Source organism: Larus michahellis, chromosome 2 (assembly GCF_964199755.1).
Source record: "Larus michahellis chromosome 2, bLarMic1.1, whole genome shotgun sequence".
Lineage (NCBI taxonomy): Eukaryota > Metazoa > Chordata > Aves > Charadriiformes > Laridae > Larus > Larus michahellis.
In genome coordinates this window covers 55,168,141-55,186,402 of record NC_133897.1, presented here as the reverse complement: position 1 = coordinate 55,186,402, position 18,262 = coordinate 55,168,141, and the positions used below count along the sequence as shown (strand labels likewise).

General features: G+C 41.4%; 1 protein-coding gene across 8 annotated transcripts in view; it reads left to right on the top strand.

Annotated features, from left to right (window-relative positions):
* The window catches only part of ITPRID1 (ITPR interacting domain containing 1), a 67,414-nt gene that overhangs the window by 5,529 nt on the left and 43,623 nt on the right, over positions 1 to 18,262 (top strand). For 3 of the 8 annotated variants that reach the window (XM_074575518.1, XM_074575520.1, XM_074575517.1), the window contains exons 2-6: positions 1,182 to 1,223; positions 5,581 to 5,780; positions 6,571 to 6,652; positions 12,063 to 12,193; positions 14,303 to 14,437. In XM_074575518.1, coding sequence (XP_074431619.1) covers positions 12,166 to 12,193; positions 14,303 to 14,437 — 163 coding nt within the window. In that variant the 5' untranslated portion in view covers positions 1,182 to 1,223; positions 5,581 to 5,780; positions 6,571 to 6,652; positions 12,063 to 12,165. Of the gene's footprint in view, positions 1 to 1,181; positions 1,224 to 5,580; positions 5,781 to 6,570; positions 6,653 to 11,996; positions 12,194 to 14,138; positions 14,438 to 16,770; positions 16,858 to 18,262 lie in introns of those variants that run through there. The other 5 variants (XM_074575519.1, XM_074575525.1, XM_074575527.1 and 2 more) reach the window with 5 other exon arrangements.

Here is an 18,262-nt window from a genome sequence, read left to right as displayed (position 1 = left end):
GCCAAGGGTTATGTATAATCTCCATACGCTTCAAGTAGGTAGGTTAACCTTGGATAAAGATTTCTTGTCCAGCTTCTGAAGCAAATAGGTGCCAGTGGGTCTATCTATGCTTGCAGGCTTTAAGGCTCCGCTGCCTTTTTGAATTAAAACACAGGAGGCTTGTTTTGTGTTTAGGACTAGGAAGTATCCTATCTGCTACTGAGGCACATAGCAGACATGGAGCTGCTGTGCAATCACTTAAAATACCGATCTATAACAATTTTGGAAATCCCATATGTAATCTTATCTGTGAGACAAAATACAATATCATTCTGCTGAGATGCAATATTTCCCTGCGTGTAGACATTATCCAGCTGGATAACCAAGCGGGAAATCGACTCGGTGGATCTAGATAAGCAACTTCCCAGCAAACGTTTGGGGGCAGTTATCAAATATCGTTCTGTGCTCAGGTTCCCAGCTGAGGCTGTTTTGCAAAAGACAAAAAAGGCATGGGTGATTGACCAGTGATTTGTTCCCTGCGTGCAGGAACCAATGGCGGGGGCTGAGCTGTGTCAGAGGAGTCTCCAAGCCTTGTGGGGCCATGTGAGAGCATGGGAGCCCAAGGGCAAAGGCTGACCCAAAGCATGCCACCTGAGAAAGCCCTTGTAGCGGTCTCCTGTGCTTCCCTGAAGATGCAACTTCTATGAGGCCAGCAACATGACCATTGTTAGCATTTTTTAGAGAGCAAGGAAGGAAAGGCACAGAGTCGAGCACTGCAGTTTGGGCTGCTTTGCCCTTCTCCCTGCCTCCTGCCTGCTGAATTATTTGGCTGTGGAAAGCAAGAGGTCCAAGCTGGGGTGATGGTCACCTTATCTCTCTTTACTCTGTTGTGCTGGGTTGCTGCATATGGGACCATGAGCAGCCAGGCCTGGTGCTTGGCTCTGCCAAAACCCTTTGCTGTAAGGCTTCTGTAGTACCAGATGTGCAACGTAGGACTTAAAGCAACTCCTCTTTCTCTCTTTCTTTATTCTGTTTCATCTTGTCTGAGAAATAAAAGTCTGCATTTCAAGCACAATAAAGCACTTAAGCATGTATTTACAATAGCTTTACATATTTAATAAAGGCATTTCACAATGTTTTTGATGCTTTAGCCTGTCACAGTGAGAACACTTTTAATAATGTTTTCTTCTTTTGTATTGCAGCGCTGGCCCTTCCTGTCTTGATCACAATTATAGAAAATAAGGGTAAGAAGTAGAAAACAATCAAATACAATCTTTTACACTTCCCCAAAGGTCTGTGATCTGATTTGTTTCAAGTTCAAATAAAAGTTTGTGTCATTTCTTATTTAACAGCATTGTTTTCCCTACTCTGAATTAATTCATCCTAGAGGCAGAATTGTCTTTGGATCTTTTTCGATTGCTTTTTAACCCGCTCATAGAACATACAATACTCTAGTGATGCACTGTTTTTTTGAGCGGTTGCCTGTAGTTTAGAGGTCTACTGAGTTTAACCTCTTTGGTCTCTGGAATTAATGAGTGGCCACACTTTGCTTGATCTCTCTGTATCCAGGTTGGACTAAGTGATGACAATAGTTCTGGTATAAAATGCATTTACTTTGATATTTAAATTCCGTGTCAAACCATGCAGTGAAGTGCCGAACTGATGTGGGGTATAGAGGAAACTAATCGAACTATGAAAGCTGCATTTTATAACAAGAGTGAGCCTAGCACATTTCCTGGACAGAAATACTTGCACATACACTGCTCAGTAAGTGGGCAGTGTTTGGGGAACATCAGATATGGTACATGTACGCAGACAGCCTTTGTGGTAAACACTGCGTGAATCGGATGTATCCTGGAAGTGACGGATTCAGTACACCTGGACTATAAGATTTATTCATACTTTTTCATTGCTCTTCACCTAGTAGGAGAAGAGAGGTCTGAGGGACCCCAAAACCAAAGTAGCTTTATGCAAACACCAAGTGTAGGTTTTTTGTTTGCAGAAAATTTAACTTAAGGGTAACGCTTGATATTGTTTATTGAGTGAAAGTGCCTTTCCCGTCCTTGATGAAAGCAACAAAGTCACCATGTGGAGACAAGTGAAAAATGACAAGAGGCTTTGTTTGCGCTGCTCCACTCCATGCACCTAGAAGTCTATCTGTGCAGCTTTAAAATTTAATTTAACGTCTTTTTAACGCAGATAGAACAAATGTCAAATGAAAAATGACTGGCATCCTTACTGAAAACATAGGATATAACAGCCAGAAAGACTTTCTGCAAATCTTTTGTGTAAACGGTGGCACCGCTATTGCTGGCATTGCTATATGAATTATTGAGGGGCTTGCTGGTAAGTGGTAGAGATGTTTTGACTCCTCTACAGGCATTTGGCAATAAACTTTATAACTTCCTTATATTGCAGATTATATAGGTCTAATATTATACACACAATACAGGCAAGTACTGTGGTCAGCTGAATCCACAGACTGGGTCAATTAAGATACTGAGGAGTAATTACCTGTCTTGTGACCTTTGAGGTATATCTCTCCACCTCTGCAAATAGCACCTTGCATGCAAAAAAAAAGGGGATTTTACAGGTGGAGTTTTAGTTTTAAAAAGCATGCCAGTATGAAATGTCTGCTGTAGTATTAGGGAATCGTGATCTCTGAACCTTCTCTCAAGTGCTTTCCTTACTTTCTGCTACCAGTCAAACCTATGTCCTATTTATGCCATCAGAATGGACAGAGCAAGTTTAGGTAGGTTGCACAAGGTTGCAGAGTTTGAGTTCATTTGTTAGAAACTGCTGGTACTCATGTTTGCCAACCAATGTGCTTCATTTTTTTAATCTAAGTTCAGTGCTTCGTGATACATGAGCTTGCAACCAGCCTGTTGTGTGCTTCACTAAAAGCATGGCATCTATGCAAGGACCCCACGTTGACACAGCAATGCTGTAACAGGTACCTCATTTAGCACAAGCTCGGAGTTTTCTTCCCCAAACCTCCTGCCAGAGAGGGGTGTGCGGGTCATGCTCGGGCATGGCCAGGATGGGCCACTACAGTGCCATAGGAGATGTGGAGGTGTCATGCGCTGTGCTTAAAAGAGACTTGCAGCAGGATGGAGACAGTTATCAAAGCACCTGCTTCTAAGTTGGACATTGAAATGCAAGAAAAAAGGAATTTTCTGCTCCATTGAGCTTGTGTTTGGAGGCAAGACGTTTATCCTGAGGAAGAGGAAGCAGAAGGACTTTGCTGGATCGTGAGACAGCTGAATGTTGAAGGCAGAGCTGGAAAGGCAGGATGAGCATTTCTAGAGTTTCTCCTGTCAATTGGAAATGCAGAGGAAAAAGAATAAAGTTGTTGTCCCGCCAAATTTTTTATCCCACAAGAAAACAAGACAATCATAGTCTCATTGCTGTACTTCTGTTCCGAATAAGTATTTCAGGTGAAGTTACCAGTCCTAGACAGTATTAGTACCTTATGATTCAGGTGTGCTCAAAGGTAATTATGTTGTTAGTACTTAATATCCAGGTTTGCTATGTTCCATAAGTATTGGGCAGTTATGGTTGCTTTCCAAACTCTTTATAAACAGGTGTTCCTCTATCTGTATGAGAGCGTTAGGAGTAGGATGCATGCTATCTCACTCCAGCTGTCTGGAGTGCATATTTCTGTGCCTGAGCTAGTGAGCCTGGGTCCAGGTACGGTGGGTCATTGGGACAAACAAATCCCATTCTAGATGTCTGAGTTTCATGGATTAAATCTTCCTTTTACATTTCATGTAAGTAAGACTGATTTTATTTATTTATTTATTTCTGGTATTCCACTTTCCCCTATTTGAACTCTATCAGTTGATAAGCCCTCTCTCTCACCACAAACTTGGTACTCCAGTACGCTGTTATTTACAAGAAAAGGTTTGTACTGGTCTAGTTTATAAAGATACAAACAGTACTTTAGATGTACTAGCTGAAATATATTTACCATATTTCTATTTCTTAAAGAGCTCAAATATGTGTTTATATTGACAGATAAGTGAAAAATACAGACCTCTCTTCCCCTCTAATTCCCCATACTTTGTGGGAGAAAAGGGAAGCAGTTATGCTTCTTACCTTCTGGAAGTTTTATGCCTCTACTTTCAGTGCAACCTGCGGTGTAGATGTTGTCAAGTCCTTTGTAATCTTTTTGACAAAGGCAGTTTTTGATGAGACATTTCCTGGAACAAAGTGAGGTGGTTGTGTGAATGTGGTTAAGTCTGAGGAAATGCAGGGGAGATATTGTGATGGGATTTGTTTGCAAACATGGCACCAGATTGGCGGAAGATGACCTCCCATTTGAGGTGTCATTGCTTTCTCTCTTTCTTGATCTTCTCCTGTTCTCCACAAGCATTCAGAAAACATGAGTCAAGCCTCAGAAGAACACCATGAAAAGGAATGGAAAATAACTGACTTGGCACACTTTTCATTTGTGCTTTCACAGTTGATTTTTGCAAGCTTTTTTTTGTAAAGAGGACCACAAACTCACATAACGAACAGCTTTGATTCTTAAAGGTTCACATGACTCCAGTAGTTGGAGCTTTAGGAATAATATCACGATACATTCATTCTAATCATGATATATTCGTGGGAGCTAGCAGCTGTGAAATGAATTTGGACCTGAAAACGTAGGAGTAAGCCTTCACTTTCTCTAGATACTTTGGGCTAATTAAGCTGTAGACTTCTTCCCTTGCTACTTCCTTGGGGGACTTCTCTGGGTCAGGGATGCAGCATGGTCTTCTCGATGGCCATGTGCACTGCTGCTGCCTCCAAGTCCAGATCTTGGTGTGAGGTTTTCCTGCAATGTCCTCCCCCACAGATCCCATTTTAGAGGATCTGCACTATCAAAAAGTCCAGGGCTTCTTCTATGATGGGCTCTCAGGCAGCCCAGGAAGGGCAGAAGCACCACTCCCAGTTTGAAATGTATGCACATTAAGGGGTGATCTCTGAGCAGCAGTGGGACTTGTAATCATAATTTCTTGTGTGCCACGGTGACCATTTACATTTTGCAAAAAAGTCTCCCTGCCGAATTAATTTTTTTAGCATTGGGGAAATATGGGCAGCTTTTTATAGTTTGATAATAATTTATCAGCCTCTCTCCTGCAGTCCTTTGCTGGCTGGCTGCTCTAAAAGCACACAATCAACAAGAGAGCAGTGAACAGAAATATTTTCAAGAGCAGATGGGATGTACCTTCAAAAACCAGGATTGTCCCAGTGAAACTGGGACATCTGGCAACCCTAAAAAAACCCAAACTAGATGAAATAAAAATTATGAGATGGAGGAGCAGAAAAATATGTCTTCACATTGATTAGCAGGCAAAGTAATTAATCTCCTTCAACTCCCCTTTTGGTCCTTGGTGTAAACCAAGGAGAAATAGGGATATTATTGCTCTGCCAAGCGTTAATTCCTGTATAGTGATTGCCGAGCAGTGTTTTCAGACTTAAAAGGGATATTTCACATCCTTTCCTCCCTCTTTCCTGTTGCCCTTAATAACAGTCCTCATGGCACTTATAAAGGAAACCTGTCCCTTCCTATCTTTGTTGCTAGGCCTAATTCAAAGTTTTCCCACTGTCTTTCAGGAGCTTTGGATCAAACTCAAGCCCAACTTTACTGAGCATGTTACTGTGCAAGACACCAGCCTGTCCACAGGCCAGTTTGGAATTTACTTTCAGTCCTGGGACTGATTTATAACAGGTCAACACATATTGGTCGTCTCAAAACACCAGACAGACAAAATAGCATCATCTCTGCAGTTTCACATGCATCACCTAGTCCCACAGTAAGTTTTGGGGTAGAAAGTTCACCAAAATGCTGAGTGTGAAAGACAGCAACAGTTGATCTGTCAGTTCAAGAAATTCATATATCTTGCTAGAAAAATGTTCTATAACTCCAAAGGAACTATAAAATTATGTTCTTTGCAATGCAATGATTTAGAAATTATTTCTACGTACTTAGAAGATAGTACGTGCTTATAACATTTACACAGTGTCTAGTGCAGTGGGATCCTGGCCCCTGTTAGGGTGGCGAAAATATCATGGAACATTACAGATGATAAGCTCTGTGAAAATGTTAAACAGTACTGCTTTTGTACTGTGTTTCTTCAGCAGGCAGCACCAGATATTTATGGTGGAAACTTGTAGTTTCAGCAAAGTAAAAAATTAAACGGTAAAGAGGTGTTTGGCCAGTGAGTGGAGGTGTTTTTAATGTCAGCGAGGCAATGTAAAGGGAAGATTTCTAAGCATCTTACCACCCATAAGATGCCAAGACAACCCCAAAAATCAAAACTCCCTGATGTCCAGCATGGGCGTGTTTCCCAGTAAGATTGTATGATGGTTATTTACTATCAGCTCTCCTCTCATACACGTCTACTCATTTTCTGAATCATTGTGTTACTTACAATGTTCATTTTGGACAATTGCACATTTTATCAAATTTCCTGTTTCCCGTTGTTTCTATTTTTAATTTGTTACAGTACAACAGTTTAGTGCTTTCTCACGTTCTTGCCATTACTGTGCCTAACAAGTATTTCTTAATTTGTAATTTTTATTATTATTTTTTTCTAATTCCAGGTTCCTTTTCTGAATAACAGTGCTTACCTTTGCTAAAGCTAACAACCTAAAATGCACCCCCCTTCCTGAAACTCAGATGTTGGTATGTATTAGTTCAAAGTTTGATCTTCGTGTGAATGGCACGCATTTGCACGTCCTTGTACACACAGCCAATTTGTCAGAGACACCCCTCAACGACAGCCGTGCCACTGGGGCTGTGTATGTGAGGGAGGGATTTGGCCTTCTGGGGAGGGAGTCGCAGATGATGCTGGTAGACACGAGGAAGAGAAGGGAGAAAACAGATGGCTCCCATTTGCCCGCTTCATTTTTACCGAAACTTCTATGAAGTTTTAGTGTCGCATAGGCAAGTTTTTAGGCATAGGCAGACAAATATAATTGCTCAGGAAAAATATTCAGACCATCAGGGTTGCTTAAACTGGCCAATCCCATATGCACAAGAAATGTGAAGGCAGGGGGTTTGTTGATATTTCACAGCACAGACTGAATTTGTTTGATCAAATTAAGAGCATTTGCTTAAGCTTTTTAACATTCTCTATATCCCACCCCACATTACTTGCTTTGATGAAGAATACCCAGGGTATTGGGACTGTTTTTAAGATAGTCCCTTAGATAAAAAGACAGAGCTTTTTAGGAGCTCCTTATAGAGTGAAAATGACCTCTGCTGGTGGAAATTTGCACGTCTGTTCAATTAATCACATATTATCCAGGTCTCTTCATAAACATTTGTGTCCAAGTGCTGTTGCTCTGCTTTCTCAGTGTATTTTATTGCAGTGATCTTCTAAGGGGAACTGGAATATTTCCATATTAGAAGATTGTCAGCTCTCTTCAGTACCAAAAAGATACAGGCCCAAGGAATATTAGGGAGGATGTCGCAAATGCTGAAATATTAAAGAAAAGACAGAGTGACGCCAAAATATTTGTTCTTATATAAAGCATTTTGACTGTGGCAGCCATTCCTGCAGCATCCTTTCTGTAAAAATAATGAACAGACCCCCTAGGAAGGATAAAATTAGATCATGTAAGTGAGAGTAGAATCATTTTACTCCTTTCTGTATGGAAGATGGATTTGATTTGGAAGAAGATTGTCATTCTGCACTTACTAAGAGTCTGTCTTTCTAAACTTTCTCTATGATCCAAAAGGTTTATGATCTGAATCATAGTTACATAATACGTAATTTTCTATCTTCCTTTTCTATCTCCTCCCATAAAGGGCACTTAGTGAATGATAACAACCAACAGACTTTGCATAGACAGTGTATTAATCTGTATGCAAGCATGGAGAAATAGAAAATTATGGCCATATAGATTTCCTAGATTATGGCAGTTTTGAAAATGTTCCCTTAAAGTCACAGTACCATTTTCTAGACACCAGCTAACTGTTTTCTATACAAGTGTACGCACACTTTTGTTATTGACAAAGTTCTGAAGATAATAAAGAAAAAAGGGGGGGGGGCCTTACCCACTTTTTGTAGTTGGTGAGCAGTGTTTGCCGGTGGTAACACAATAGGAGAGTGGGAAGATGGGATGTGAAAACACTGGAGTTTCTTTCTGTATGTGTTTGTTTAAAAACAATTAAAAAAAAAAAAAGACACTAAAAAAATGACCCAGCTTGCGAAAGCTTCATTCTCATAAGAATCTCAATTTCAACATAAACCCATTTTTCACTGGGGAAAGTAAGTTCTTCGGAAACTTTCCAACCATATGTCTCTAGGGAGCGTGCAGTCATAGGATGGGACAGGCCCTGTCATTTATGTGCTGTGTTCCCAAATTGTCTTTAGCACTCTGACTTGGAGTCTCCCGTGTGACAAAAAGGGGACAGAAAAGACATGGCAAGAGCCCAGAATGAGCTTTTTGCACTGTGGGTTGCAAGAGAGCACATATTAGTTGTTTCTCCATCCAAATTTGTTCTTTGTCATGTTTCTGGCTAACTTCACAGAGAATGCTGGAAAAATATACTTTCAGCACTTACTTCTAATTTTGTACACTTCCCATATGCATCCATAGAAAAGCAGACACAGGCACACATGCAAATAGCTCTTTATTAATGACTGTCCTGTTGAAAAATGTTATCTTTTTTTTTTTTTTTTGCCTAGTATTCTAGAAATAGCTCTGAGAGGAATAGTTTCACTTCAGTGTCACAGGTCATCAACCAAACTTTTAGATTTTATTTCATCTGTGGCTGTAAATCTCTGAGGAAGAAGCTGAGCTATTTGATTTTTTTTATTATTTTTTTTTAAGGAGATGGGGAAGGAAAATTTAAAAGATTATTGCAGAAAAGTTGACAGAAAATCTACTGCTGAAGGGCTGAGTCCAGCTTCCTTAATTTCAAGCATAAGTCAGAAAACAGCGAAAGCTGTCCTTAATTCTAAGCACGCGCTTTGCTGCTTCTGAGTGTAAACTCTGGACAGTTGCTCTGGATTCAGTGGGTCACAGTGAGGTCAGGAGGGAAGTTTGGCTCTTGGGGTGTTTGTGCAAATCCACTCTGTCTACCAAAAATAGAACCTCAGCTTTGTCAGTGCAATCCCACATCTTTTGGAATGGGTGAGACTAAATCCCCCCAGTAACGAATGAGCAACATTTTAGTACCTGCTCTTTGGGATAGTCCCCTCTTGGGGCCCGTACAGAGCTGAGGTGACAAGTATGTGCCTTTCATCCTCTATCGAGGGCCACAACAAAGTGTATCCACTCTGAAATCCCAGCCAAGGTTTTCTTTATGGAAAGTGAAAGGCTACGTGGAGAGAAGGACGTGACTGCGCTGTGGTTTCCCACCAAATGCACAATGTTTGCCTGCAAACCTGAGGAGCAGCTCATCGCCCCTTGGCAACCATATTCATCATACTGCGTCTCTCAGGAACTTAAAACACTTGTTCCTAAAAGACAGACGTGTCTCTTAAAAGGACATGGCTCTCAAAGCAATTTGAGACTGAGGGAGGAACAGGGAAAGGAATTAGAGATAAAGTTGCTTAGAACATTTTTTTATTTTTTTCCTCATTAAAAATGTTGGTCTGCCAAAACGAGAACATTTTATGGAACATTTTATAGAACATTTTATAGAAATAGTTCATCTTGACCAGCTCTTGACCCAAAACTGCTTAGGATAGCTTTTCTTCTGGACGTGTTCAAAATGTGCCATTGTAACATTTTCATCATAAGACTTTTTTTTCTTTACAGAGAAAAAGGGGTTTTTTACATAGAAATGGAGTTTGTTAATATACGTATTTTCAAATTTAATGATAACAATAAAACTAGTTGGTTTGATATTACTAAAATAGAAACATTCAGTGGGTTCAAAAGAGTTTGTAAAAATTGAGTTGGTAGTTTTTGGCAAAAAAGAGGGAAATATTAAGTAAGAATGGTGGGAAAATCAGAAATCTAAACAAAATCAAAGGATTTTGTATATGTGGAAAATTTAGAGAGAAAACTGAGAATACCATCTGACCCAGCAGTTACACACTGGATGTTGTCTTTGAAATCCAGTTTCTGAGTCCTGATGAAAATCATCATGAAAGGATTTTTCTGTATGGTGAATAAATCTTGTTCGTGGTAATGATAAATTGCATCATACTGGCTGTTGCAAAGACATTGGGATACAGTGTCTGCCAGTTAAAAAGCTGTGGAAAAGAAGCTGGTTTAATTCTGTTGGCCTCTTTAATTTGATTTTTCTCACTTCATCTATTTAGTATAATGGTCCACTGAATGCTCTGGAAATAAAGGGAGGACAAGTGCAGATAAATTGCTAATCCAGGCTATGTGACCTTTTCCCTCTTAAAAAGGCTGGGATTTCACCAGGGAAAATAAATTTTGTGAGGGTGAGTTTGCTGTATGAACATCATAGAATCATGCAACACAACTTTGTGAGTAGAGACATCCCTGCAGGCTCTGCTGGGCATCTCGCTGCATCTTGCACCAATATCAACTAGTGCTGTTAAACTTGTTTATCTCTGCTAAATAAGTGCAATAGTGCAAACTAGTTAGCGCTGTGCACCAGGAGTTTGATGGAGATCAGAGCAGCTCTGTTGTGCATATATTGTGTCTAGTTCTGTACATCTATCCTCAAGCATGAGTGAGGAGGGGTGGCAAATGGACTGAAGTTACATGTGAAGTGGTTTGTGGTTTGGACTTCTTCACTGATGAGGTGGGAAGCCAAAAAGTGTAGGAGAAGATTGGGAGGAAGAAAGGTGGAAGGATAAATTACACTTACAGAGATCCAGACTGGATTCCTAGGTTTTTTCCGGATCTTGTTTTTTCTAGTCCAAGTATTGGTTTAGTTAACCTACTTGACTACAGTTTCATGATCTGGTTATTTCATGAAGCCTGTCCAGCATGAACTTTGAGCTTTCAATAGGCATGGAGGGACACATTATGCAGACTTTTCTGGTCAGGATTCCTGGTCAAAAGGCTGCTTGAGGGCTTCCTTTCCCTCACAAGTGTTGCTTTCTGAGTTTATAGCATGTGATTGTTTCATCCACAGTGAGGACTGACTTTAGATGGCCATAGGGGGTATATAATATTAATGTGTAAAGTGGTGTGCGTACCTTAATATACTTGTGCTGGGTTGCTAGAATCCTTATTTTACAGGGGGTGCAGTGTAGAGACAGAGAAATCAAATTACTTGCACAAAATACTTAGTGGAAGTCAGAGGCAGAGCCAAGCTGAGGATACGAAATTTGCCCTGGGTGATACTCGTGTGGACTCCAGTGGACTGGAGCTATAGAAAGTGTCCTTGTCCCCCCACTGAAATGGCACACTCTGCAGCAGCCGCGTGTGCGGGAACATTGTGCTGCTGAGAGTAGATTTGCAAGGTTGGATTTGTTGTTTGTCAGGCTGTTTATTTATTTTTTTTTCAAGTCTGATGAGAGCAGCTTTGTAGGCTTTGGCTGTGGCGTTATTTTCATTAGTTTTCAAGTGCTGAGTTTGTTTTTGTTAGCTCCCCTCTTTGTTTTAAGAGTCTTGTTTGTTCTTGGGATTGATGTTTGAGAGTGCTTTGTGCCATTTCCGTGAGTCGCGAAGGCACCAGGAATTTTTATCGCTCTGATGAACTCTGTGGTCTCCCCCTGGCACCTGTCTGACAATTGGGCAGGCTGCTTCTTGCGGACATCTGAACCTTCACACCTGTAGAAGATGGTGTGGACTGACCACGTTAAGGCAGTCCAGTTTTGGATGTTGTTGGGACCTCTTCCCAGCCTGTGTCTGCCTCACCCCACAGGATTGCCCAGAGTGCTTTGCGCTAATGTATGACTCTCATACCCTTGTGGTATCAACACAACAGGTCTTGCCGGCCCTAAAATCTGCGCCACGTCAACTTCCCACACCACTTTAAGAAAAAGCTCAACAATACAAAACTTCCTGAACGCGTCTATTCTTGGAAACACTTACGTGACACAGAGTAGACAAAGCGCATTTGAAAAAACAGGTTTCTTTTTGGCGTGAAAGGGTGGAGATTATGAAAATATCAGCCCAGGTTAGGCAAATGTTTGTCCTCTCTCCTTTAGGAACGGGAAAGCTGCAAGAGGTTTTCAGAGCTGTTGAGCTGAGATGGGAGAGCTGCTGGAGTCTCACCCATCCATTCTCTGGCTTCTGAAGGAACATTAGAGCATGCTCTGTGGTACCCATGCTGGCCAAGGTAAGCCTTGTTTACTTTCCCTTATTCTTTATCAAAGCTGCTTTGTATTGTAAGCCTACCCCAGACAAGCACTGCTGGCAGAAGGGTGATGCCAAGGGGAGTATCTTTGGAGGACAAAATTCCTTTTCTGCTGTTCCACTGCATGAAAAGGCATTTAGCAGAGAAGGAAGGAGTGTCTATCATAGCAGGACTGTGTCTCATACTATATTACTCCATGTGCATGGGACAATGCCATTTCCAGCAGCTAAAGCTTGAAGCTTATGTCACTGAGTAATTAAATATACAGTGTCTAATGATACCACTATCTAAGATATTGAGCCATGTAGTTTTACTGGTCCATATAAAATCAGATTAAGTTATTGACTTATCGACTATACTCTTTGTTTTCTCAGACATAGAGATAGGATTAGCAATTGTTTAAATGACATCTCTGTTTGACTAAAGGACATAAAATCTGGCCTACAGCACAAAAGATTACACATACTTACTGTTGTCCGTCCCCCCCCCCGCCCGCCCCTGGTATGCAAAGCATACTCTTATCAACACAGAAAAGTAAAATGTTTGCCCTCAGGGTTTCCTGTGCCAGTTCACAGAGGGGGAAATTAATGTTCATGGTGGCTAGCAGAGTTTGGTGGGGATGAAGCCTGAACCACATTCTCAGCAGGTAATTTTCAATTTACTTTTGTGGTCTCAGAACTAGACCTAAAGTGACTGCCAGTTAAATCAGGAGTAATCTGGGGCAAAACCTGTCTACTTCCATATGAAAGGAAAATCAGTTGAAACTTTGCACTGAAGAGAGGAAGAGGGGATTAATTATCGTTAAACAGTTGTTAGAGAAATTCTGGTGAACATGTAGTATCTCTGATCTGAGATAGGAATCATAAAATCATAGAATCATTTAGGTCAGAAAAGACCTTTAAGATCAGGTCAGCCTTATCTAATTTCTTTCCTTCTATGCTGACACATACCAAACATGCTAGCTTCTGACTGAAGTCAGCCAGGCTGCTTGTGAACTAAACCTAAAGCTAACCAAATCTGTTCCAAAATTATGGCAAAATCGGGTATGACTAGCTACAAGCCAGCAGAATCAGTGTCTGCTTCTTCACGTTAGGACATTACATGAGATGCTAGTGAAATGCTTTCCCATCCCATAATCAGCACTGGTTTTTTGAACTGTTGTCATCAAATAAGAAGTCTGAGCTCATATGTGAGGGTGGGGTAGGGATATAAAGGTTGGTGAGAACCAGATTCCACTTGAACTGTGTTGTTATAAATAGCAACGGATATAAAAATAGTTTGCACTGATGCTATGCTTTGAAAAGAGCCCTGTAAGAATGACAAGGGGCAATACACTTAACTATTGCTATATCCTTTATGACTTAAAGATCCTAGTTTTATCAAGAGCAAAAAAAAAAATGTTCTAAATTCCAGTTCTGCAAATTTATCCTTGTCCGTAAGAGTCAGGGTGAGTTATTCCTGGCTCTGACAATGCTGAAAATAAAAATAGCAGGCCATTTACCTCTTCTGGGATATCTGTCTGTAACTCCCTTGAAACCAGTGGAAATAGCAGGATATCTACCATTTATAGTTTCAGTGTTACCATATAGAATTTGCGGTCGTGCTGATGTGAGGAGGAAGGGAATGCTGCTTTTCCCATCCCTCTTGTCGTTGTGCAGAATTAATAGAATTAAAGCAACAAAAAGTTTTTTACTAAAATAAACAGAGGACTGAACATGCAGAGGGAACAGACCTATTGATTGGAGGAATGAGCCCAAATTTATTTTCAGACATTAGCGAGGACAGTGCTTTTCATAGATTATGCACTCTGAGTCATTTTGTCATTCACGAGACTTACCATCCCGCCTGCCTCACTGCATCTTTACTGGCTGGTGCACTAATTTCTTAAAGAAATGCCAAGAAAACTGTTTGTAATCAATTTTGTTGCAGAGGAAGGGAAGGATCCTACAGGGCAGGAGGCTGGGACTAAAAGTAAATGAAATGCTAAGTTCTGCTTTCAAGGAGACCTATGTAATGGTCAGGGTTTGCATCTGCTTTGGCCTGATAGGACAGGCGGGCACCGGCGTTTTCCATGCTTTCTTGTTGCTGCAGCGGGGTGCATGTGGAAGAGCACTAAGAGCAGCCCATGGGCAACACGTCCCCGTTCTGCACCACTGCAAGGGGAGGCTGAGGACCGGGAAGCCCTGGAGAGCTGTCGGAGGCACGCAGAGAGAGCTCCTGGTCCAGGTATTTGCTCCCATTTCAAGTCTCACCCTCCTCCCTCTCCCTTCTTGACCTGCTTTGTGGGCTGGTGCGGGGAGGGAGGAGGAAAGAGTAGACGCAGGGCTATATTTCATTGCTGGGTGCTCCGAAAGGGTAGGAAAAGACTGAAATGTATGCATATAAGTCTGGTGGTGCTTACACAGGCACCACAGGGCTGGGGTGGTATTTCTGTGTTTAACACTTGCCCCTTTCCCTGTCGCTCTCCTCAGCAGAACATTTCCTGAAGCACCTAGCAGATTCTGTCCCGTCAGTAATTAACTTGCATTAGGGCTGCTGGAAATGTCTGAAATAATCCTCAGGGTTTGTGAAGGTCTTGGTCTGGTGATGCTGCTGTGCGCCTCTAAAACCGGTGTCAAGGGAGCATATTACCGTGCCACTATGGGGTCTGAACGAGAGTTCAAGGAAGGTGCTGAGGTGGGACAGCAGAGCAAAGAGGGAACTTAACCCTCCTGCAAAGCTCCCGGTTCTTTGCTCATGATGTTTGCTCAGGGGCATGACGGCAGTGGGCTTGAGCTCCCCATGGGCACAGTGTCAGAAAATGCGTTCGGGGGCTAGGCATGGTGTCAGCTGCTTGCTTTAGAAGAAAGGGAAGAGGCAAACACATCTGGGACTGATGCTTCTCTCGCTCGCAGGCATAAGCAGGAAACAAATCCACTGATGTGAGTGGGATTATACTGGTGCAAAACTATAATTTTTTGGACCCTTTGGTGAGCAACGGAAGGGTTGGTGGTCCTAATTATTCCTCCATACCCACAGAGAACGCTGGTGTAAGGACAGAGGGAGATCTGGATGCACCTTTCTTATCAAAGGAAAGCTGCTTAGGTGGTGCTGGTGTCCTGTGACCAGCTGCGGGCCACTCTCCTGAAGTGGGGAGCAAAGAAGAGTATCCTGGAATGATGTAGTTGCCCTGGCCCCATCAGGGACTGGCCTAGTCCAGTGCTAAGGGAGGAAACAATGTTTTTGCCAAATGTCTGATCTACTGTTCTGGTTAATCTGTGCCTAAGATCCCTTGGAAAGAAAACCCTCAATTCATGGATGTGGGCTAACTACTTGGGATCCGGTTCTTTTTCCACTCAAACCGGTGGCAATTTGGCCATTTCTGTCCATAGAAGCAGGGTCATACCATTTGTGTTCCATGTCAGTTGAAATAAAAATGATGTGTGACTATATATCTGGCAGAGCTTAAAGCAATAAAAAAGAATTACTGACAATCTAGCAATCTAATAGACAAACAATCATCTGCAATTTGTTTTAGGGAAACAAGACAATTTCCCTCTTTGCTACTAACTGTACTGTGCTGGTTCCCACTAGGTCTGCTTAGGGGACTGTTCATCTTGCTCATTTAACTGGATTTTGTATAAAATTAAGGTACTTTATATAGTACTTCTGCAGAATGAAGAGGACACTCAGCTAGATAAAAACTGTTGCATAAAAGCCCAGCAATCATAAAGCTTGGCCGCTTCCTATTCCATTCCAGTGTTTGTGGAAATCACTTATTCCAGATTACCAACATATTGATTCAGCTCTAGTACCCCAGGAGGGAAAAGCTGGAAAGCTAAATGATCGCCATACCTATCCGTTAGCTATTTCACACCAGGTAGCAAAAGAAATGGCATTTGTGCTGCAGATGTGTGTGATTCTGCCTCTTCCTTCTTCATCTGAAATGCAACATCCCTTACCCTTGTTCTCTTGGTACCAAGTGCAGACCCAAAGCTGGTGGTTGTTTTACTTGTGATCAGTCACGAGGAAGAACCTGGGACAATCTGTGGCCGGAATATCAAGTTGGGTGTCCTTCACTGCTCCTGGTTGTTTGCAATGCAAATGGGAGGCTTTGTCTCACATAGTGCCATATCCATGGTAACCAAATGAAGACAAGTTTGCATTACTTCCTTAGTAAAGTGTAATCCTTCCCTGGTACATATGCCAAAGAGGGATACGGAGTTAAAGGGACAGCAACATATTTCTTGGAAATGGAGGCAACCAAAGCAACTTCTGGATTTTTTTTTCTTTTTTTTTTTTTTCCCCTGTTTCAGTTATCACTGCCCTCACTCCTCCACCCTCTCTTTCCCATCCTGTCTTTTTCTAGAGTTCCCATTGTTAAAAACTAGACTAGTCCTGATTTCTGCTTTCCCTTTACGCAGAGGCTTAGCAAAAAACGATCAGTCCAAACTGTCAACTTAAACACCACTTCTTGGCAAAGAGCCTTTCCTTGCCCTTCCTGTTATCTTTGAAAAAGAAATAAATAATGGGGGTGGAAAGCCAAGCCAAGAACACCAGTTCTTGTCCTCCGGTTATTCAGACTTTGAGTCTGTGGCAGAGCAGAGGCGCAGATGCACCAGCCTGCAACTATTCCATTATATAAACAGCTGGATCAAGCCATACAGGTTGGAGCTTATCAATTTTTTTCATTGTAGTGGTTAAAAATTTTAGAAAACTTTTTTTCCCCCCCCCCCTCTTCTGATCTGTTGTATATGTTGTAGGAAATAAATAATTTTTTTTTTTTTTAATTTCTGGTTTTAATTCCAGTTAAAAGAGCTTAATTCCAGATTCAAAAAGCTTTGATCTTTTCATAGCTTCATAGACTGTCTCTGTAGTCCAGCCAGGGTATGTTTTTTAGCAAAAGGACCAGACTCAAACTGAGCGTAACGCAAAATTATCGCTGCTGTTACTATTTTCACTGTTGTTTTGTTTCCTTGCTTGTGACAACGTATGCACTGAATTTATGTGCTTTCCCTTATGTATCTGGGAGGCTTAAAATACAGCTCTTTCTCTCCCTTTTCAGCACAGTCTTATGCTGTTTCAAATGGAAACATCTTTAGCCATTGTTATTTAGTGTTATCTCTTACGTTTCTTCTCAATTAAGAGTGAGCTCACATTGTGAAGAAAAATGCAGCATGACGCACCATCAGCTTCCAATTCCATTATTCACAGTGAGCAACGCTGATTGTCTCAACCAGCCCTAGGACTTCTACTTTCAAAAGAGCAGTACAAGTTGATATCGTGGCCTTCAAGCAGGAATTTTACCAAAGGCTTCACACAGATAGAAACCTACCCAAATTTATATTAACATATGAGAAGGCTTGAAGTATTATTACAAGCTTTCACAACCTGGTGCGCTTCCAGAAAAGCTTCATTGCCTGGAGTCACTTCACTTGTGAGTTTTCACATGGGTGTTCCAGGGGTGCTTTGAATATCAAACTGAGTGTCCTTCATTTCTTTCAATGCAAATGGCAGGCATGCTGAAGAGACAAAATAAATGAGTATCTTCCTACAGTAGCTAGGATTTCAGTGTGCTTAACGAGTCTCAGGTTGATGGGCAGGGAAAGGGGACCTCAGCTTCAGTTAGCTGCCCGAAGTCAGGGACTAAATTTGAAGACTGAAAAGATTTTTGTCATCTCCTTTTGCTTCTAGTAAGACAAACAGAAAACAAGAGTCCTCGGTCTTCAAGCAGTGGTTTGTCTCAGTAAATGGCAACTGAAAAGAGCGAATACTACGGACCAGAAATTATGATTGTTCCTGCTTGAAGGCACTGTCCTAGCTTCATCTCCCTTCTTGTTTACTGGAGCAGAGATGGGTAGATATATACCATGAGCTTTCTCCTTGATGGAGTTGCCATAAAAGTGTAGCTAAGTCAGAATGCCAAACACAACTGTACCACATAAATGACTCCGCAGTAATAGTATGAAGGAACTTCTTCTTTGGTTTTCTCCAATATTTTTCTTTTTTTTATGGTTAATTAAATGCAGTAATTGATTCAGAAACTATATATATATGAGTTCATAGAGTTGA